Here is a 16,420-nt window from a genome sequence, read left to right on the forward strand (position 1 = left end):
TATATAAAACCAGAAATTATTCAGACACCAGATATAATTTTTTATATTTTGTATTAGTGGGTGCAGGACATTTTAGTGTAGAAAAACTAAAAACAAAGTGATCTGTCATTTTATATATATATATATATATATATATATATATATATATATACAACGAGAAATTATTCAGACACCAGATATAATTTTTTTTTAATTTTTGGGTGCATGACACTATAGTTCATTTATGTAAGTGAGGATAGCAAAATACAGTAAACTGTGACATACCCAAAAAAAAAAAAAAAAATTCTTCATACAGTGGACTACTAGTAAAATTGATTAAAAAAAATTGGGACCAAAATTATTTATGCTGACCATGTTTGGCTAAAGTGTTTTTTTCTGTAATTGCTAATGTGACCTATTTACACCACAGACTGAACAGAATTAAGCATTGCTTGGTAATTGGTCAACAAAGTATTGATAGTTGTGTAAATATCGTCATAGTAACAGTTTTTGGTTGATTGTAATCCATTACATACCTTTCTATCAAAGTTATCTGACCAAAGTTATTGGTCCATGTGAAGATAGCTTAATCATTTATAATTAAATTGATTTATTTTAGTTATTTCACTGTTTTTGATTTCTTTTTACATTAAATAGAAATTTTAGAATAATTTCTAAATCAATAGTGATTAACATTAATCCACAAATGTTGCTGAGTGAGCAAACAAGAACTAAACTTGGAAACATAATTTAAATATTTTGCAGCCACATTTATCTCAGTGTATTCAGTCTAAACATTTTTATTATTATGCATTCACTTGGAATTAAGCCCGTGACTTTGGCAGGGCTGGCGCAATGTGCTATCAGAAAACAAACACTGACACTAGCACACACACAAAACACAGAACGCTGTATAACAGATCTCATTTCATGTTTTAATGAGGAGAGTCAAGTTGGGCTTTTTTCAATTTTTAGAAAATAAACCAATAACAATATTACAAATAATGAAATTGTTACATCATTCACAGGGTTACAGTCAAATGTACATTTTATACAGCGAAACAGGACCTCCCATCTCCGTCACAGTGGTCCAGGTGGGCAGTGCTCTATTCGGGCTAGCGAGAGCAAGAGAAAGAGAAAGAGAGAAGTCTGCCGCCCTGTCATGAAAAGCAGGTCTGAGAAAGACATGGGAAAGAATGCACTACTGCCTTCCTAACACCAGAGGGTGCTGCGGCCCTACACGCACTCTACAGCTCAGTTCGGGGAACCATTTTCTATCCGAGAACTTCCCACCATATTTGGAGGATGCAGGCAGAAATATGGACCAATGAGAGCGAGCCAGAGCCAGCTTGTATTTACGTTCACAGTCGCACATAATCATCATAATAACGGTTTTGCATTGGTATTATGCTTCGGCGGTAGCTGCGAGCATATGCTGTTCACAGCTTGCTGTCACCCAGCTTTCAACAAAAAGCTTTAAACGGTGCACGCTTCTGTGCCGATCACATTTTTGCTTGCCAGAAGGAACATTTGCAGTTCGCATGTCCACATAATGGCAGCTTACTGGCTATTTTCACAAGCCATCTGAACAAAAAAGGCTCTGAGTATTAAAAAAAATGCCTGTGCGCCATCTTTCCCAGCACTTGTATCAAAAATAAAAACTGTATTGTGGTAGAAACTATGCGTTTAAGGTGATAATCCATGTGAAGAAAACAATAAGAAGTGCTTAAATCACTCAGCGTGACATTCTTTCACACTCTCGATGCCACGTCTCATTTGTCTGTGGTTTACGTAGTGTTCTGTTAAACGATAAATGAGAGAGGGAGACGTATGAAGCAATTAGTCCCCTACTGAGAAACAAACTCGAGCGGTTTAAGATGCAGTGGAAAAACAGAATTACATAAGACCCGCCGTGATGAAATATTTCTATGTAAATACAGGTTTGCTGAAGAAAAGGCATAGCAAATGTCAGAATCTTTCAACGTATCAATATCTTAAAATAGAAAGGCTCATTGGTTGTTAATGTACCTTCGGATCTCCCGATTTAAAGTGCCAGAAACTCTTGTGATCATCAGCGCCAAGTTGCAAGAAAAACGTCTTCTTGCAAATAGCGCAGACCCGTGAAACTGTACTTATGAAATGACACATTTCATTGGAAGGAAAAGAAGATGAGGATCAGGAACACAGGATATCCCTTCAGCACTGGATTTCATTCAAAGCTCTGTTAATCCAGTGCTGTTAGGCTGATTTAAAACACGCTGGAACTTGCGGGCAGCACCTCTAAATATTGCTGAGCTACTGCCGAGAGTGTCTAAACTTCTGCATTTCTGTAGGTTTTCTAGACGTACCGCTGCAATGTGTGTGTGGATCCTGGTATTGAGTGACAGTGATTGTCCTAGGAGGGCAAAGCAGAAGCAGTGTTATTCTGAGGAAGACGAGGCATTCAGAACCTTAGTTTCACAGTGCAGCAGTGACACTGAGAAGCCATTAAATATTGAGAGGATGTGCTGAACAGACAGGTAAAGGCGGCTGCTGGCACCATCACTGTTGAAGTTTTATGATGTGAGAGTACTCTTCACTCTCAATCTGTCTCTTACCTCCCTGACTGACTTCCTTGTCCTAACCAGCTGCTGAAAGCCACCAAGGTGTCACATATGTGACCCTGGACCACAAAACCAATCAGTCAATTTTGAGATGGTGAAATTGCAAAATCATCTGAAAGCTGTTTGTCAGGATAGGACGATATTTGAAAATCTGGAATCTGAGGGTGCAAAAAAATCAAAATATTGAGAAAATTGCCTTTAAAGATGTCCAAATGAAATTCTTAGCAATGCATATTACTAATCAAATATTAAGTTTTGATATATTTGCGGTAGAAAATGTACAACATATTTTGAATGTATTTATTTTGTTATTTTAGTTAGTTTACATTCTGTTTTAGTGGATATTACACTATTTTGTAATTATTTTTAGACCCTGCAAGGGACAGAACATTTTGTCAATTGCTTGATATTCATTTTTATAGCAGCTTGATAGCTCCATCCACAGAGAAACCTCATTGGTCCACCTACATTAAAATTCTAAAGTTTGGGGTCATTAGGATTTTAATTTGCACTAAGTGAAAATAGCGATATGTGACCCTGGACCACAAAACCAGACATAAGGGTCAATTTTTTAAAATTGAGATTTATGCATAATCTGAAAGCTGAATAAGCAAGCTTTCCATTAATGTAGGGCCGAGATACAACTATTTTAAATTCTGGAATCTGAGATTGCAAATAAATCTAAATAGTGACAAATTGTCTTTAAACTTGTACAAATGAAGTTCTTAGCAATGCATATATTACTATCAAAAGTTTGATATATTTACAGTAGGAAATTTACTAAATATTTTCATGGGACATGATCTTAATATCCTTATGAATTTTGGCAACAAAAATAAAAATGTATCATTTTGACCCTTACAATGTATTGTTGGCTATTGCTACAAATATACCCGACTGGTTTTGTGGACCACATATGGTGGGTTACATATGTTCTATTGTAAAAATTGTATTTACTTTGCAGTAATATTAGTTAGATGCTATTTATACTAAGTGCAAGTAGCAGATATTTGCATCTCAGTATTGTAGCACATTATAAAACAGTATGCAATAATAACGTATTGAGCATAAATGATCATTTTTATTCAAATTATTAAATGGATGCCACTTTATTAGCACAATTACTACCTGATCTCATGATGAACCGCATCTAAAGGAACATTTTCGCGAGATGCAAAATGCGTACCTATAGATACATATCACTAAAGTTTCCAACAGAAGTGTCCACTAGAGGTGGTAAAACAGCAAACGCTTCTAATAATTTTCATAAAATTATGATTAATTGTAACAAAGAGTAATAAACTTGCTCGGTACTGGACGTAGGATGTGGAATCTTTGGGTACGAATCCTGTCAAAAACATGAATCGTGATGAAAGAGCTGAAAAGTGAGAGATCGAAAAGCAAGCTTAAACAACATGCTTGCGACTGGGTTTTACATCACATTGGCTTTTGTTCATACTATTGGCTAGGTTTAGGTGTAATGCAGATGATACGTTATTTTAAAACGTCAAGGAGCGTTAGAGCTATAGCTCCCGTCAACGGACATTTACAAAACCCGTACAAAACCAACGTCACGTAAAACGTACCGCATGTGCGTTCATCTGTTCTGCAGAAGGCAAAAAACACGCTTTTAGTGCCGTTCAGCGGACATTTCTGTTGGAAACTGCAGTGATATGTATTTATTAGTATGTATTTCGCATCTCGCACATTTTCGTCAGACCAGGCTGTACAATAGAGGCCTCCCTACACCTACCCATATCCGATAAACACTCGTGAGGCACATTATATCACTTTTCCACTTTTAAATGCCTTTCCAATATGATATGTGATGTGAAAAGTAGGAAGAACGAGTTTGGTAAAAGGCGGATTTAAACTTGCTAAAGTAATAATCAAATTAAAAAAGAAAAAAAATTACCTCCAAAAATTACTTGGCTCGATCGCTTCAAAAAGTTACTACCACACACTTTAAGGCCTACGCCACTGGGAATGTTGTTTAACAGTCGTCTTTTGTAATGCTGACTAGCCTAACCGCATGTTCGAGGGTGGAGTTAGTGTAAATAGACTCAAGGCAACAAGGCAGACTATTTGCAATTAGTTCAAATATACACTTAATTTTTTTTCTTTTTTAATTTGATTATTACTTTAGCAAGCACACATTAAATTAATATTGAACTGACAGTAAAGACTACTGCAGATGTTGTTCTTTTGACCTTTCTATTCTGTTTTCAGCAAGATCAGAATATTAGAATGATTTCTAAAGGATCATGTGGTACTGAAGACTAAGTAAAGGATGCTGAAAATTCAGCTTTGGCATCAGAATAAATGACATTTTAAAACATATAAAAAACTAGCTATTTTAAATTGTAGTAATACTTTACAATAATACTGTCTTTACTGTATTTTTGACCAAATAAATGTAGCTTAGGTGAGCATAAGAGACCATCTCAAAGTTTTGAGCGGTGTGACTGGATATTAAAAATTGGCTGCGAGTCCTGCGACTCTGCAGCAGTGAATTTTTGCTTTCAGTGTCGACGGACAAATTACACGTTGCTGGTTAGGACAAGCTGTTAAGCCCAGATTCATTTCCTTTCTCCCTGTATCCTCCTGCTGGTGATAAAAAAAAGTTACCAAGAACGACTGAAAAGCTGAGAGCTGAAACTAAAGGGCCATTTACTATATCAAGCTCTAAGGAAAGTAAAATCCTACCGTCTTTCTGGAAACAGAGCAGAGTTGACACTCTCAGGCCTTTGAATTCAGCGCTAGGGCTTCATCGCTAGTCTCTCAAGAGCTCACACCTGGGATGGCCTGACTGCTGGGCGTTGTGTTTCACGCCTAAAGACTGAACGGCAGAATCTTCATTCTAATGGAAGCATTATGTAATGGGAAGAACAGAGAACGGTCAACACCATCTGATTAGAACTTCATCAGCACTCTTACCTACAGTACAGTAAACTGACCTCACAGTACTGCATGGTTTCTTAACACAGATGCATGTCAACCCTGAGGTTATGGAATAAAGCGAGCCCCTCGATGGCTGAGCTAGGAGTATTTTGTTATCCACAGTGACCTTAACGCTGGTACACGGACGTACCTGCACGTGCAAACACACAAACGCACTCATTCACGCACACAGACGCTCCAGCATGGATGAAGATGCCTCCGGCCTGTTCATCTCTACGGCTGCTTCCCATCCTAGTACAAAACAAAAGGCCCAAAATAAACATCGACAATAGCGACTCTCCATTCAGTTTGAACAACACATTAAAAAATTAATATGTACACTAAAATCCAACACAGTTTTGAGAAAAACCTCTCTCTGAGGGGGACGTTTCTGCTTCAGAATATTATATACAGAGTTTTTTGTTCTTATCCTATGTCATGGAGGTGAACGATCTCAGAGAGCACTGTGGAAGTACCATACCATGGAGAACGGTAGGAATTACAGATGTGTTTTCTGTATAAAATAAAACCTATACACACACACACACACACACACACACACACTAATTTACAGCCGATATTGTTTGTCCTATGAAACTTAAAATTTTAGCTTGGCCCCAATTGGTGAATGCAACCAGTTCAAAAATGTCATACAATAACAATATCCTCATATAAAACTATGCTTCACAATGAACAATCACTTCCCTGTTATGAAAATGTCCTCTAACTGCATACTTTATCAGATATTAAAACCCCTAAACACCTTATTATAAAACTTTTTTTTGTTTAAAGAAATGATTTTGGTGGCAAAAATATAAGCATATCAACACAGTGATCTGCAAAGTGTATCAAATCCAAGCTATCTGTGAAATCATAGTTTTGCACCACACATGCTCTGCAGCTCCATGGGCTTCATACGCACACACACACACACACACACACACACACACACACACACGCAAACACACAGCAGGGATCTAAACATAAACGAAGAGTAGATGATGTGAAGACCACACCATACGTGCACTCAGGGTTCTTCTCTGTAAGCAGTTCACGAAAAAAAAAAGAAAACGCTAAAAATTCTTTATGCAACTGCGGGGGAGAACATCTTACGCCGTCTTTCAAACGAAATCATCTTAGCCCATGAGAAAAAAGAGAAGGAATATAAAAGATGACCCCCTCGAGTCATATACGCACACGCACACGAAAGAAAATCCATCAATGTCAATGTAGATCCATCTAATACTGAAACTAAATGTTGGACTACATCAGGCTTGTACTGATGACCTCACAACGTCAAGTGCATCTGATATGTACAGGACGAGGTACAAAGGGATGATGCTCTATTTGGCAGGCTCTTATGACATCTGTAAAATATTTATTTTTTTCTCCCTCCAAGCAATGAGAAGTCTGCACCACAAATTCAACACTGTGATAACTATTTCAACTTTTTTTCACTCTCTGTTTGTGTGTTGATGTAGTTAAACTGCAAAAAAAAAAGTCTTGTATTTTCTTCAAGGCAGTATCGGCTGCCAAAAGGAAGTCCCATTTCATGGTGTTCACATACTTTTCCCTCGGCTGTCAGCGAGGGGAGAGGGATTAGGGTCCCGCAGGTTGTCCCGTGTGTATCCACTGAGCAGACAGTCATTATTTCTATTCAAGATTTTCCTAAAGTATTCGAAAGAAAATCTCAGAAGCATGTATTGTGGGGCGAACTGGCGAGCTGTTTTTTTTTTTGTGTTTTTTGATTTTTTAAACTCCTGTTTCTTCATCGCCCTTTTAAAGGGTAGCCTTTTGATTCAGTCCACCATATTCAGTCTGCAATGTTACACCAATCTATATATTTTATATAGATTCCATGTGTTTTCATAGCTTTTAAAAATTCTTTACAAAAACTCTTAAAAAAAAAAAGACTAAAAATGAAGAAAAGTAAAAGGAAAGTAAGGGGGCGGAGCCTATTGCTGGCAGATTGAATGGTCATCCTGTGATTGGTGGCGGCTAAAGCTAAACGATCAGGTGTTGTGACCATATTTTCCAGACGTAGCTTTCCCGAGTGGAGCCCATTAGGGTGTCTGGGGGTTAATGGGGGATTCAGATGACACAGATGGAGAACGAGAGTGTTTCGGAGGAGGGGGCAGGTGGATATCCTAGGTGGTCCAGAAGGAAAATCAGGCTTAGGGTCTGTGGTGGCCGCCCCGTCCCTTCACGTTGGCCCTCCGCCTCCTCCTCTTGTCCTCCTCCCAGTCTAATCGGGGCATGTGGTCAAACCTCTACCGATTGGATCTGGTTCATCTGGGCCCTCATCATCTGAACGCTGTTGAGGATCTTCTTCTGATGACCTGCTAGTGTCACTCCGACCCTGAGAATGTCCCTATGTACACACAGACAGGCAAGATTAAACATGTGAGCGCTCTGAAGCAGATACCATAATGTTGTAGTAACACATTTTTATTCACTGGCTTTATCACATGATGCCAAAGTAAACTGAGCATGTTAGTTCAAGATTGAGTAACCGGTAAATTCCTTTATCCCTATCATCCTCTGTTTTGTTGCACAATCCAAGCGTCTCTGAAACAACAACACTCTCTTTGTTTTTAATGGCGTGTCTAGTTTGGTCAGGTAACAGCTGAGGTGAGACGACAGGAAGAATCTAAGCATGCATTTCTGTGGTTCCCTTTTCCACTGGGATTGTCATCCAGCAACAAAGATGAGAAAATATACCTTGTGCGTTTATCATTATACCTAAAAAGGCTGTCATTTTTAAATAAGTCTTCAATTGTATTTAATGTTTTGGATTTTATGAACTACACCACCAGTCAAAAGTTTTTGAACAGTAAGATCTTTCATGTTACCATTTAAAATAACTGTTTTCTATTTGAATATATTTTAAAATGTAATTTATTCCTGTGATTTCTACGCTTAATTTTTAGCATCGTTACTCCAGTCACATGATCCTTCTAAAATCATTCTAATATTCTGATTTGCTGCTCAAAAAACATTTATTATTATTGTTGAAAACAGCTGAGTAGATTTTTTCAGGTTTCGTTGATACATTTAAAAGAAAGTTTAAAAGAACAACATTTATCTGAAATTGAAATCTTTTGTAACATTATAAATATCTTTATCATCACTTCTGATCAATTTAAAGCATCCTTGCTGAATAAAAGTATTAATATCTATACTTTCTTCCTCCCAAAAAAAGCTTTTGAATGTTATAGTGTATAATGTTACAAAAGCTTTTTATTTCAGATAAATGCTGATCTTTGAATCTTGCCATTCATCAAAGAATCCTGAAAAAATATACTCAACTTTAAATGTTTCTTGAACAGCAAATCAGCATATAAGAATTATTTCTGAAGGGTCATGTGACACTGAACTGGCATGATGATGCTGAAAATTTAGTTTTGATCACAGGAATGAATTACATTTTAAAATATATTCAAATAGAAATAGTTATTTTAAATAGTAAAAGTAATTCAAAGTTTTGTTTTTGCTATACTTTGGATCAAATAAATGTTTAAAAAGCATTAAAAATCTTACTGTTCAAAAACGTTTGACTGGTGGTGTACTTTTAACAACATTTATTAGACTCGGTTTTCTACCTTTTTCTATTTTAATAGATTTTAAAATGTCATTTATTCCTGTGATGGCAAAACTGAATTTTTAGCAGCCATTACTCCAGTCTTCTGTGTCACATGATTATTCAGAAACCATTCTAATATGCTGCTTAATTCTAATATTTGTTGCTCAAAAAATATTTTGTAATATTAATGTTGAAAAACGCATCTGTCTGTACTTTCATTTTTGATTAATTTAATCCATCCTTGTGGAATAAAAGTATTAATTTCTTTCAAAACAAAACAAAATTAAATGAAATAAAACACTCACTGACCCAAGCTTTTGAACAGTAGCATAATATAAAATATGTGACCCTGAACCACAAAACCAGTCATAACGGTCAATTTTTTAAATTGAGATTTATGCATTATCTGAAATAATATTTGAACAAATAAGCTTTCCATTGATGTATGGTTTGTTAGGATAGGACAATATTTGGCTGAGATACGACTATTTGAAAATTTGGAATCTGAGGGTGCAAAAAAATCTAAATATTGAGAAAATCACTTTTAAAGTTGAATCAAATTACGCTTTGATATATTTACGGTTGGACATTTACAAAATATATTCATGGAATGTAATCTTTATATCTTTATGATCTTAATATCTTAATGATTTTGACATAAAAGAAAAATCGATCATTTTGACCTATACAATATATTGTTGGCTTTTGCTACAAATATATCCGTGCTACTTATGGCTGGTTTTGTGGTCCAGGGTCACATATTATATTTTATACCATATTGTGAAGCCCTAATAAACAGACCAGACAAACTTAGGGCAATAAAGCAAAACTATGCATCGACAATCAGCGCTATCAGAGTCATACATCCCCTATAGGTTCTGCTGACTCAGTGATGAAAGCGTGGCTGTTTTCCAAACTGTTCTCTCTCATAGATATAACACTTACTCCATGGTCATCTGGGAAACGAGGTCGAAGCTGGTGAAGTTGCCATTGGTGAAGTTGTCTTTGTACTGGCCCATCTTAATAGCATCCAGCCAATCATCCACAGTGTTAAAACTAGAGAAGTCCGGCACACTGCGGTCAAGCAAGGGCAAATGCACACTGGAGGGGCAATGAGAAAGAGATAGAGAGACAGATGAGTCACACTGTTGTGAATGTATGCAATAAAAATAGCCTTTAACCACCAAGCATACACTACAATCCCCCCATAGTATACATGGTACATTCCTACAGTACATGTGGTTCACATTTATTTGGCATATTATCATCAATGCAAAAGAAAAAAGAAAAACCCTAAAACTAAAAACTAAATCTTATGCATATTTTTGGCAATTGTGACACACTTGGGGAAACTGAGCTATATTATTTCGTGGGTCAATATAATTCAATCTCTGGAGAGGGAAAAAAGGAACTTAGGGAAGAATTTAAGTGCAAAATATCCTCTGCCCTGCTTAATTCTTCAAAAAAATGCAATTAATGTCCCCAGATGACTGCACTTTCTAGCAACATTACTGTAGCGTATAAGCCTCTGGGCAAAAAGAGCTGGTGAGAAGCGTGCAAAACCCAAACCTCTCACCATCAGCGCGATGACAGAAGAAACTGGGCCACTTTACAGTTGTCCACAAGAAACTGACTAGAGTTTTGCCCACTGTTACTTTGCCTCCCAGATTTACTATTGTTTCAAGTACACGACTGCCTAAAGCCTTTAATAATGATTTGATCTATCAAACACAGTTGATTTTATTTATGCGGCAATTCAGTGCCAAAAGAAATAACTCACAAACTTCACAGCATCAATAAAGTCCACCACAGGTATCGGACGTAAAACCGAAGCATTGACCAAAGATTGAAAACAGAACAGGAATAATTTAGAAGAAGGCTGTTTAAAGCATTTCTATTAAGGTCATATTCCATTTGGGTTTGTAAATATGCCTTGAAGGATGCAAGTGAGTCAGGTCTGGCAAAAGGTCAGACGCAGAAAATGTCCTCTTATATATGAAACACGCACGCAAAAGGACACATGCACACAGACATACAGTGCGCTTCAGTGTAACGGCGAGGCTGTCGAACTAATCTAAGTACTAAATACCTTAAAAAAGAAACTTCAAAGCAAGTAATAAAGTCGTTTTTGTAGCCACACGTGTATCATGTAACATGGATGGATCTGCACTTCTCTCCAAACAATACAGTATTATGTATGTGCAACGGTTAGACTGAAAACGTCATTACGATCCCTTGATGCTGCCACGGCATACCATAGTGTAAAGTTTCACGTCTGTGTCTATACTGCTTTCCAAAAAGGCAATGTGTCTCCATAAACTAAATACTGTAGGAACTTGTTTAAACATCTCCATGACTTTCTACATAAATATGATTTATTGTAACGACTATTGCGCACTACTCTGCATGAGTTAAATTATGTCAGATGAGTCAAAGTGTTAAATGTACGCCCTGTTCCAAAGCACAGTGAGCTGCCTTGCTGTCTACAGCCTTCTAGGTAGAAGCCTAAGTGAAATGAAACCTCGCAGCGACTGATTTGGAACACTTTATACATCACATACATGAGAAGCTCCATTCACAATTGATTACAATTTAATTGTAATTAACCAACATAGCACTCACATACAGTTGAAGTCAAAAGTTTACATACACCTTGCAGAATTTGCAAAATGTTGCAAAATAAGAGGGATCATACAAAATGCATGTTATTTTTCACAAAAAAGACGTTTACATATAGTCGACAATAGAAAATAATAGTTGAATTTATAAAAACGACCCTGTTCAAAAGTTTACATACGCTTGCTTCTTAATACTGTCCTGTTACTTGAATGATTCACAGCTGTGTTTTTTTGTTTTGTTTTGTTTAGTGATAGTTGTTCATGAGTCCCTTGTTTGTCCTGAACAGTTAAACTGCCCGCTGTTCTTCAGAAAAATCCTTCAGGTAGCACAAATTGTTTGGTTTTTCAGCAATTTTGTGTATTGTGTATATACAGCAATGACTGTATGATTTTAAGATCTGTCTTTACAAACTAGGGACAACTGAGGGACTCATATGCAACTATTACAAAAGGTTTAAACACTCACTGATGATCCAGAAGGAAAATCTATGCATTAAGAGCCAGGGGTGTGAAGACTTTTGAACAGAATGAAGATGTGTACATTTTTCTTATTTTGCCTAAATATAATTTTTTTTTTATTTAGTACTGCCCTTCAGAAGATACTTACATGTTTCCCAGAAGACAAAGTAAGTTAAATGTACCCTGATCTCGACTCAATCACAGAGTTAGTGCACGATGAGCATTTGTGGGTAAAAAGTATATAAATTTGCAATTTTTTTTAGAAAATGATAGATCGTTTCGCTAGACAAGACACTTATTCTTTGGCTGGGATCGTTTAGAGCCCTTTGAAGCTGCATTGAAACTGCAATTTGAACTTTCAACCTGTTGGCTCCCCTTGAGGTCCACTATATGGAGAAAAATCTTGGAATGTTTTCCTCAAAAACCTTAATTTCTTTTCAACTGAAGACAGGAAGACGTGAACATCTTAAAATCACATGGGGGTGAGTAAATTATCAGGAAATTTTTATCCTGGAAGTGAACTAATCCTTTAATGACGGATCACGTTTGGGACTGTTTTCCATACAGTATGTCCACAGAAATGAATATTTCACTACTGTAAAGAGACAATTCTGACAGATATTTTCCATACATCGTGCACAAACACAAATAATCGATAATCAAATTTCTTGTCGATTACGTCACTTGTTATTGATTAGCTGTTAGCTCTAGATTGCAACACTCTTCACATAAAATCCTGTCTGCTAGGTTTTACAACCACTGACTCATCCGCTTCTGATCATCCAAGCAAACTGCACTCCGATTGTTTTCCAACTCACCCTGATGACAGTGGAGTCATGGCCTTCAGGCTGTTGGGGTTACGGATCATCTTGTCTAGGTTGTTGACAATCTGGCTGAACTTGGGCCGGTTGTTGCGGTCTTTCTGCCAGCAGTCCAGCATGAGCTGATGGAGGGCACTGGGGCAGTCCATGGGAGGGGGCAGCCGGTAGTCTTGCTCAATGGCGTTGATGACCTGCAGAGGGAGACACAGATCCGTGAGGGTCTCTAGCTGGGTAATAAAAGGGGCGGAGAAAGATACGCTCATTGAATTCAAAATTTCAGTGACAGGTGACAAACGACAGTAGAAAAGAAGGGTTCGGGAAATGACACATGCTTTTCAAACTTGGGTCTCCTGCATACTGTATTTTAAACTATTCGACACACAGTGGGCAACATTAATGTGTAACATTATCAGATAATCAGATAGACGTTTAATTCTCTGAATTGTAAGGAATTACATTTAAATAAATAATAAAAAAAAAAAAAAGTAATAAATTGCCATAAAACGCTGTTTTGATAGGAGCTGTCGGCATGGCGTGAGGCAGGTGGCAGTAGATATGAGCCAGCGTCTGGGCGGGAGGGTTGTAACACTGCAGGAGACAGAGGATTGATCTGTAGTCTTCATAAATGCACTGTGATCATTATCTGGGTCTTAGGGGGACACAAGGAAGCCATTTGTCATTGGCCACAAACACACACATGATCACACTCACCCTTCACACTTACAAAACCACACACACACACAGACTATAAACAAGCGGCCACAGTCAGCTGCTATCTAATACCTTCTAAATCAGCTAATAGATCTTGATTATAAAGGTGCTGATAACAGCAATTTGGCAGTACAAGCGTTTCCTCTTTGATCAAAAGTGAAAAAAGAGCGTTCTTAGTGTTACTAAGTTTTTTGGCAGCATTCAGCACGAGTCTGGCTCCCATCCGTCCTACTCATTTCCAATCATGCAACATCTGTCAGATTAAACATGATTAACACACGGCCTGTAATATACACGCCGAATGACTGTACATTTGGAAAATGTGCTGCAAGTTGTAACAGGAAATGAAGAACGTCACTTAAATTAAGCTTAAATACATCTCCAGCAAATTAACTATGCAGCATCACTAAATGTGCAAAACAGATACTAGAGGTTTATCCGAAGTGGATGTACCGTCACATCTGAATGAAACAGGCTGCTTCAAACGGCCATGAAGTGGAAAGTACGAGCAGGACCCGAGTGAGACCCGTCGTTCCCCAGCTCATTATCGTAGCCATTACGGTGCTCCATTCAAGGCCTGATTAATCTCATTCAGGCGCCTCAAACGGCCAGCCCGATGGGAGGACGGCGACGCTATCTGGAGCTGCTAATAAGATAACTGGTGAGATCTGCGCTCCCTCTTAGCGCATTAGCGTTCACACTTTCAATTTGAAACTATTTTCATTATCTGGACCCATAATTTGCCTTTTCCCAGCCACCCAAAGGGATGCTAGAAATGGGAGCTTTCTTCAAGGGCAGGGGGACTGTTTAACGTGGCACCGTGCTTTGCATGTGAAATCATCTTTTTGTTCACCATGAAGTGAGAGTGAAGCACAGGTGAATTTTTGTGGTCGCTTTTGTGAGAGAGAAAATGATCCCTTTTGACACAATAGCTTGATGTAGCCACCAAGAGCATACGTTCTCCAAAACAAACACAACCTCTTATTTAAACCCCAAAAATGCGATCTCTTGACGCAAATCCTTATGTCTTCTTCTGCATTCTGAAGCCAATGTGATGTGATGATCGGTGCGGCTGTTTCTGCAAAGACTGATTGCACTCATGCAGTGTTTGGGGTCTGAGGTTTGGCGTCGCATACAGCAGAGCAGCACATGGGCAGATTTACGACGTGCTCTCTCTGCTGTTTACCTTAGCCTCTGATTCAACATTGCTGCACAGCGTTCATCTATCACGCGCTAACATACGCCAACCGACCAACAGCCTCTGGCATGATCATTTGACAGCGCTTCTATTGGAAAATTGTTTTAGAAGAAATTGGCGGTTTTACATTTATAAAGATGGAGGACGTGCAGCTTAGAAAAGGTTATGAGGTTGGAGAGCAAATTGGAAGAACTGAATAAATACCTAAAGTAAAAGAGTTGTATAAAAGCAAATAAGAATTTAAATTTTGCATATTACCCAGCACAACTCTTTTCAACATTGATAATAAGAAGAAATGTTTCTTGAGCATTAAATCAATATGTGACCCTGGACCACAAAACCAGTTATAAGGGTCAATTTTTTGAATTTGAGATTTATATATCATCTGAAAGCTGAATAAATAAGATAGGACAATATTTGGCCGAGATACAACTACTTGAAAATTTGGAATCTGAAGGTGCAAAAAAAATCTAAATATTGAAAATCGCCTTTAAAGTTGTCCAAATGAAGTTCTTAGCAATGTATATTACTAATCAAAAATTATGTTTTGACATATTTTTACGGTAGGAAATTTACTAAATATCTTAATGGAACATATTGTTTACTTAAAATTCTAAGGATTTTTGGCATAAAAGAAAAATCAATAATTTTGACCTATACAATGTATTTTTGGCTATTGCTACAAATATACCTGCTACTTAAGACTGGTTTTGTGGTGCAGGGTCTTTCTAAAACTTTTACAAATCTTACTGACCCCAAACCTTTAAACGATATTGGAAGCAGTGAGGTACGTACGTCTTGATTAGTCATGTCCCAATATGGCCGCTCTCCATACGACATTACTTCCCACATGACGATCCCATAGCTCCATACGTCACTGGCGGAGGTGAACTTCCTATATTGGATGGCCTCTGGGGCTGTCCATCGAATAGGGATCTTCCCACCCTGTATAAACCCAAATCATCAATTAATCTCAAATCAAAGCACAAGTTCGCACGAATGTTTAAAATCAAATACAACAAAACTTCTCACCAGGGCACTGGTATAGGTGGGATCAGATGTGTCGTCCTCCAAAAAGCGTGAGAGTCCGAAATCGGACACCTTGCATACAAGGTTACTGTTAACTAAGATGTTGCGGGCGGCCAGGTCCCGGTGCACGTAATTCATGTCTGCGAGGTACTTCATCCCAGAGGCGATCCCTCGTAACATGCCCACCAGCTGAATCACAGTGAACTGCCCGTCGTTTTGCTGTAAACAAGAATAGAACAGAAATGGGTCAAGACATTAAAATATGTTTTAAAGGAGACAACGGATGCACAATTCACTTTTACATGGTGTTTGCATATAAATGTGCTTTAGCAGTGTGTGAACACATCCACCCTACAATCCCCTAAAAACCTAAACAGTCTCAATTATCAAGCCGTTTTGATTTTCTGGGCAGTATGACATCATACTGCACAAGCCCCGCCCACAACTGTTGATAGACTATATATTTGTGTATTTCACAC

The 16,420-nt window shown here is 37.8% G+C and overlaps 1 protein-coding gene across 1 annotated transcript in view; it reads right to left on the reverse strand.

The window, feature by feature from the left end:
- Window positions 1-893: 893 nt before the first annotated feature.
- ephb2b (eph receptor B2b) overlaps window positions 894-16,420 on the reverse strand; it is a 101,650-nt gene continuing 86,123 nt past the window's right edge. Inside the window, exons 10-14 of the mRNA XM_073826087.1 lie at window positions 15,945-16,160; window positions 15,708-15,857; window positions 13,001-13,194; window positions 10,051-10,206; window positions 894-7,893 (exon numbers count right to left, since the gene is read on the reverse strand). Coding sequence (XP_073682188.1) covers window positions 7,785-7,893; window positions 10,051-10,206; window positions 13,001-13,194; window positions 15,708-15,857; window positions 15,945-16,160 — 825 coding nt within the window. The 3' untranslated portion in view covers window positions 894-7,784. The remainder of the gene's footprint in view (window positions 7,894-10,050; window positions 10,207-13,000; window positions 13,195-15,707; window positions 15,858-15,944; window positions 16,161-16,420) is intronic.

This window comes from Garra rufa, chromosome 20 (assembly GCF_049309525.1).
Source record: "Garra rufa chromosome 20, GarRuf1.0, whole genome shotgun sequence".
NCBI classification, from domain to species: Eukaryota; Metazoa; Chordata; class Actinopteri; order Cypriniformes; family Cyprinidae; genus Garra; species Garra rufa.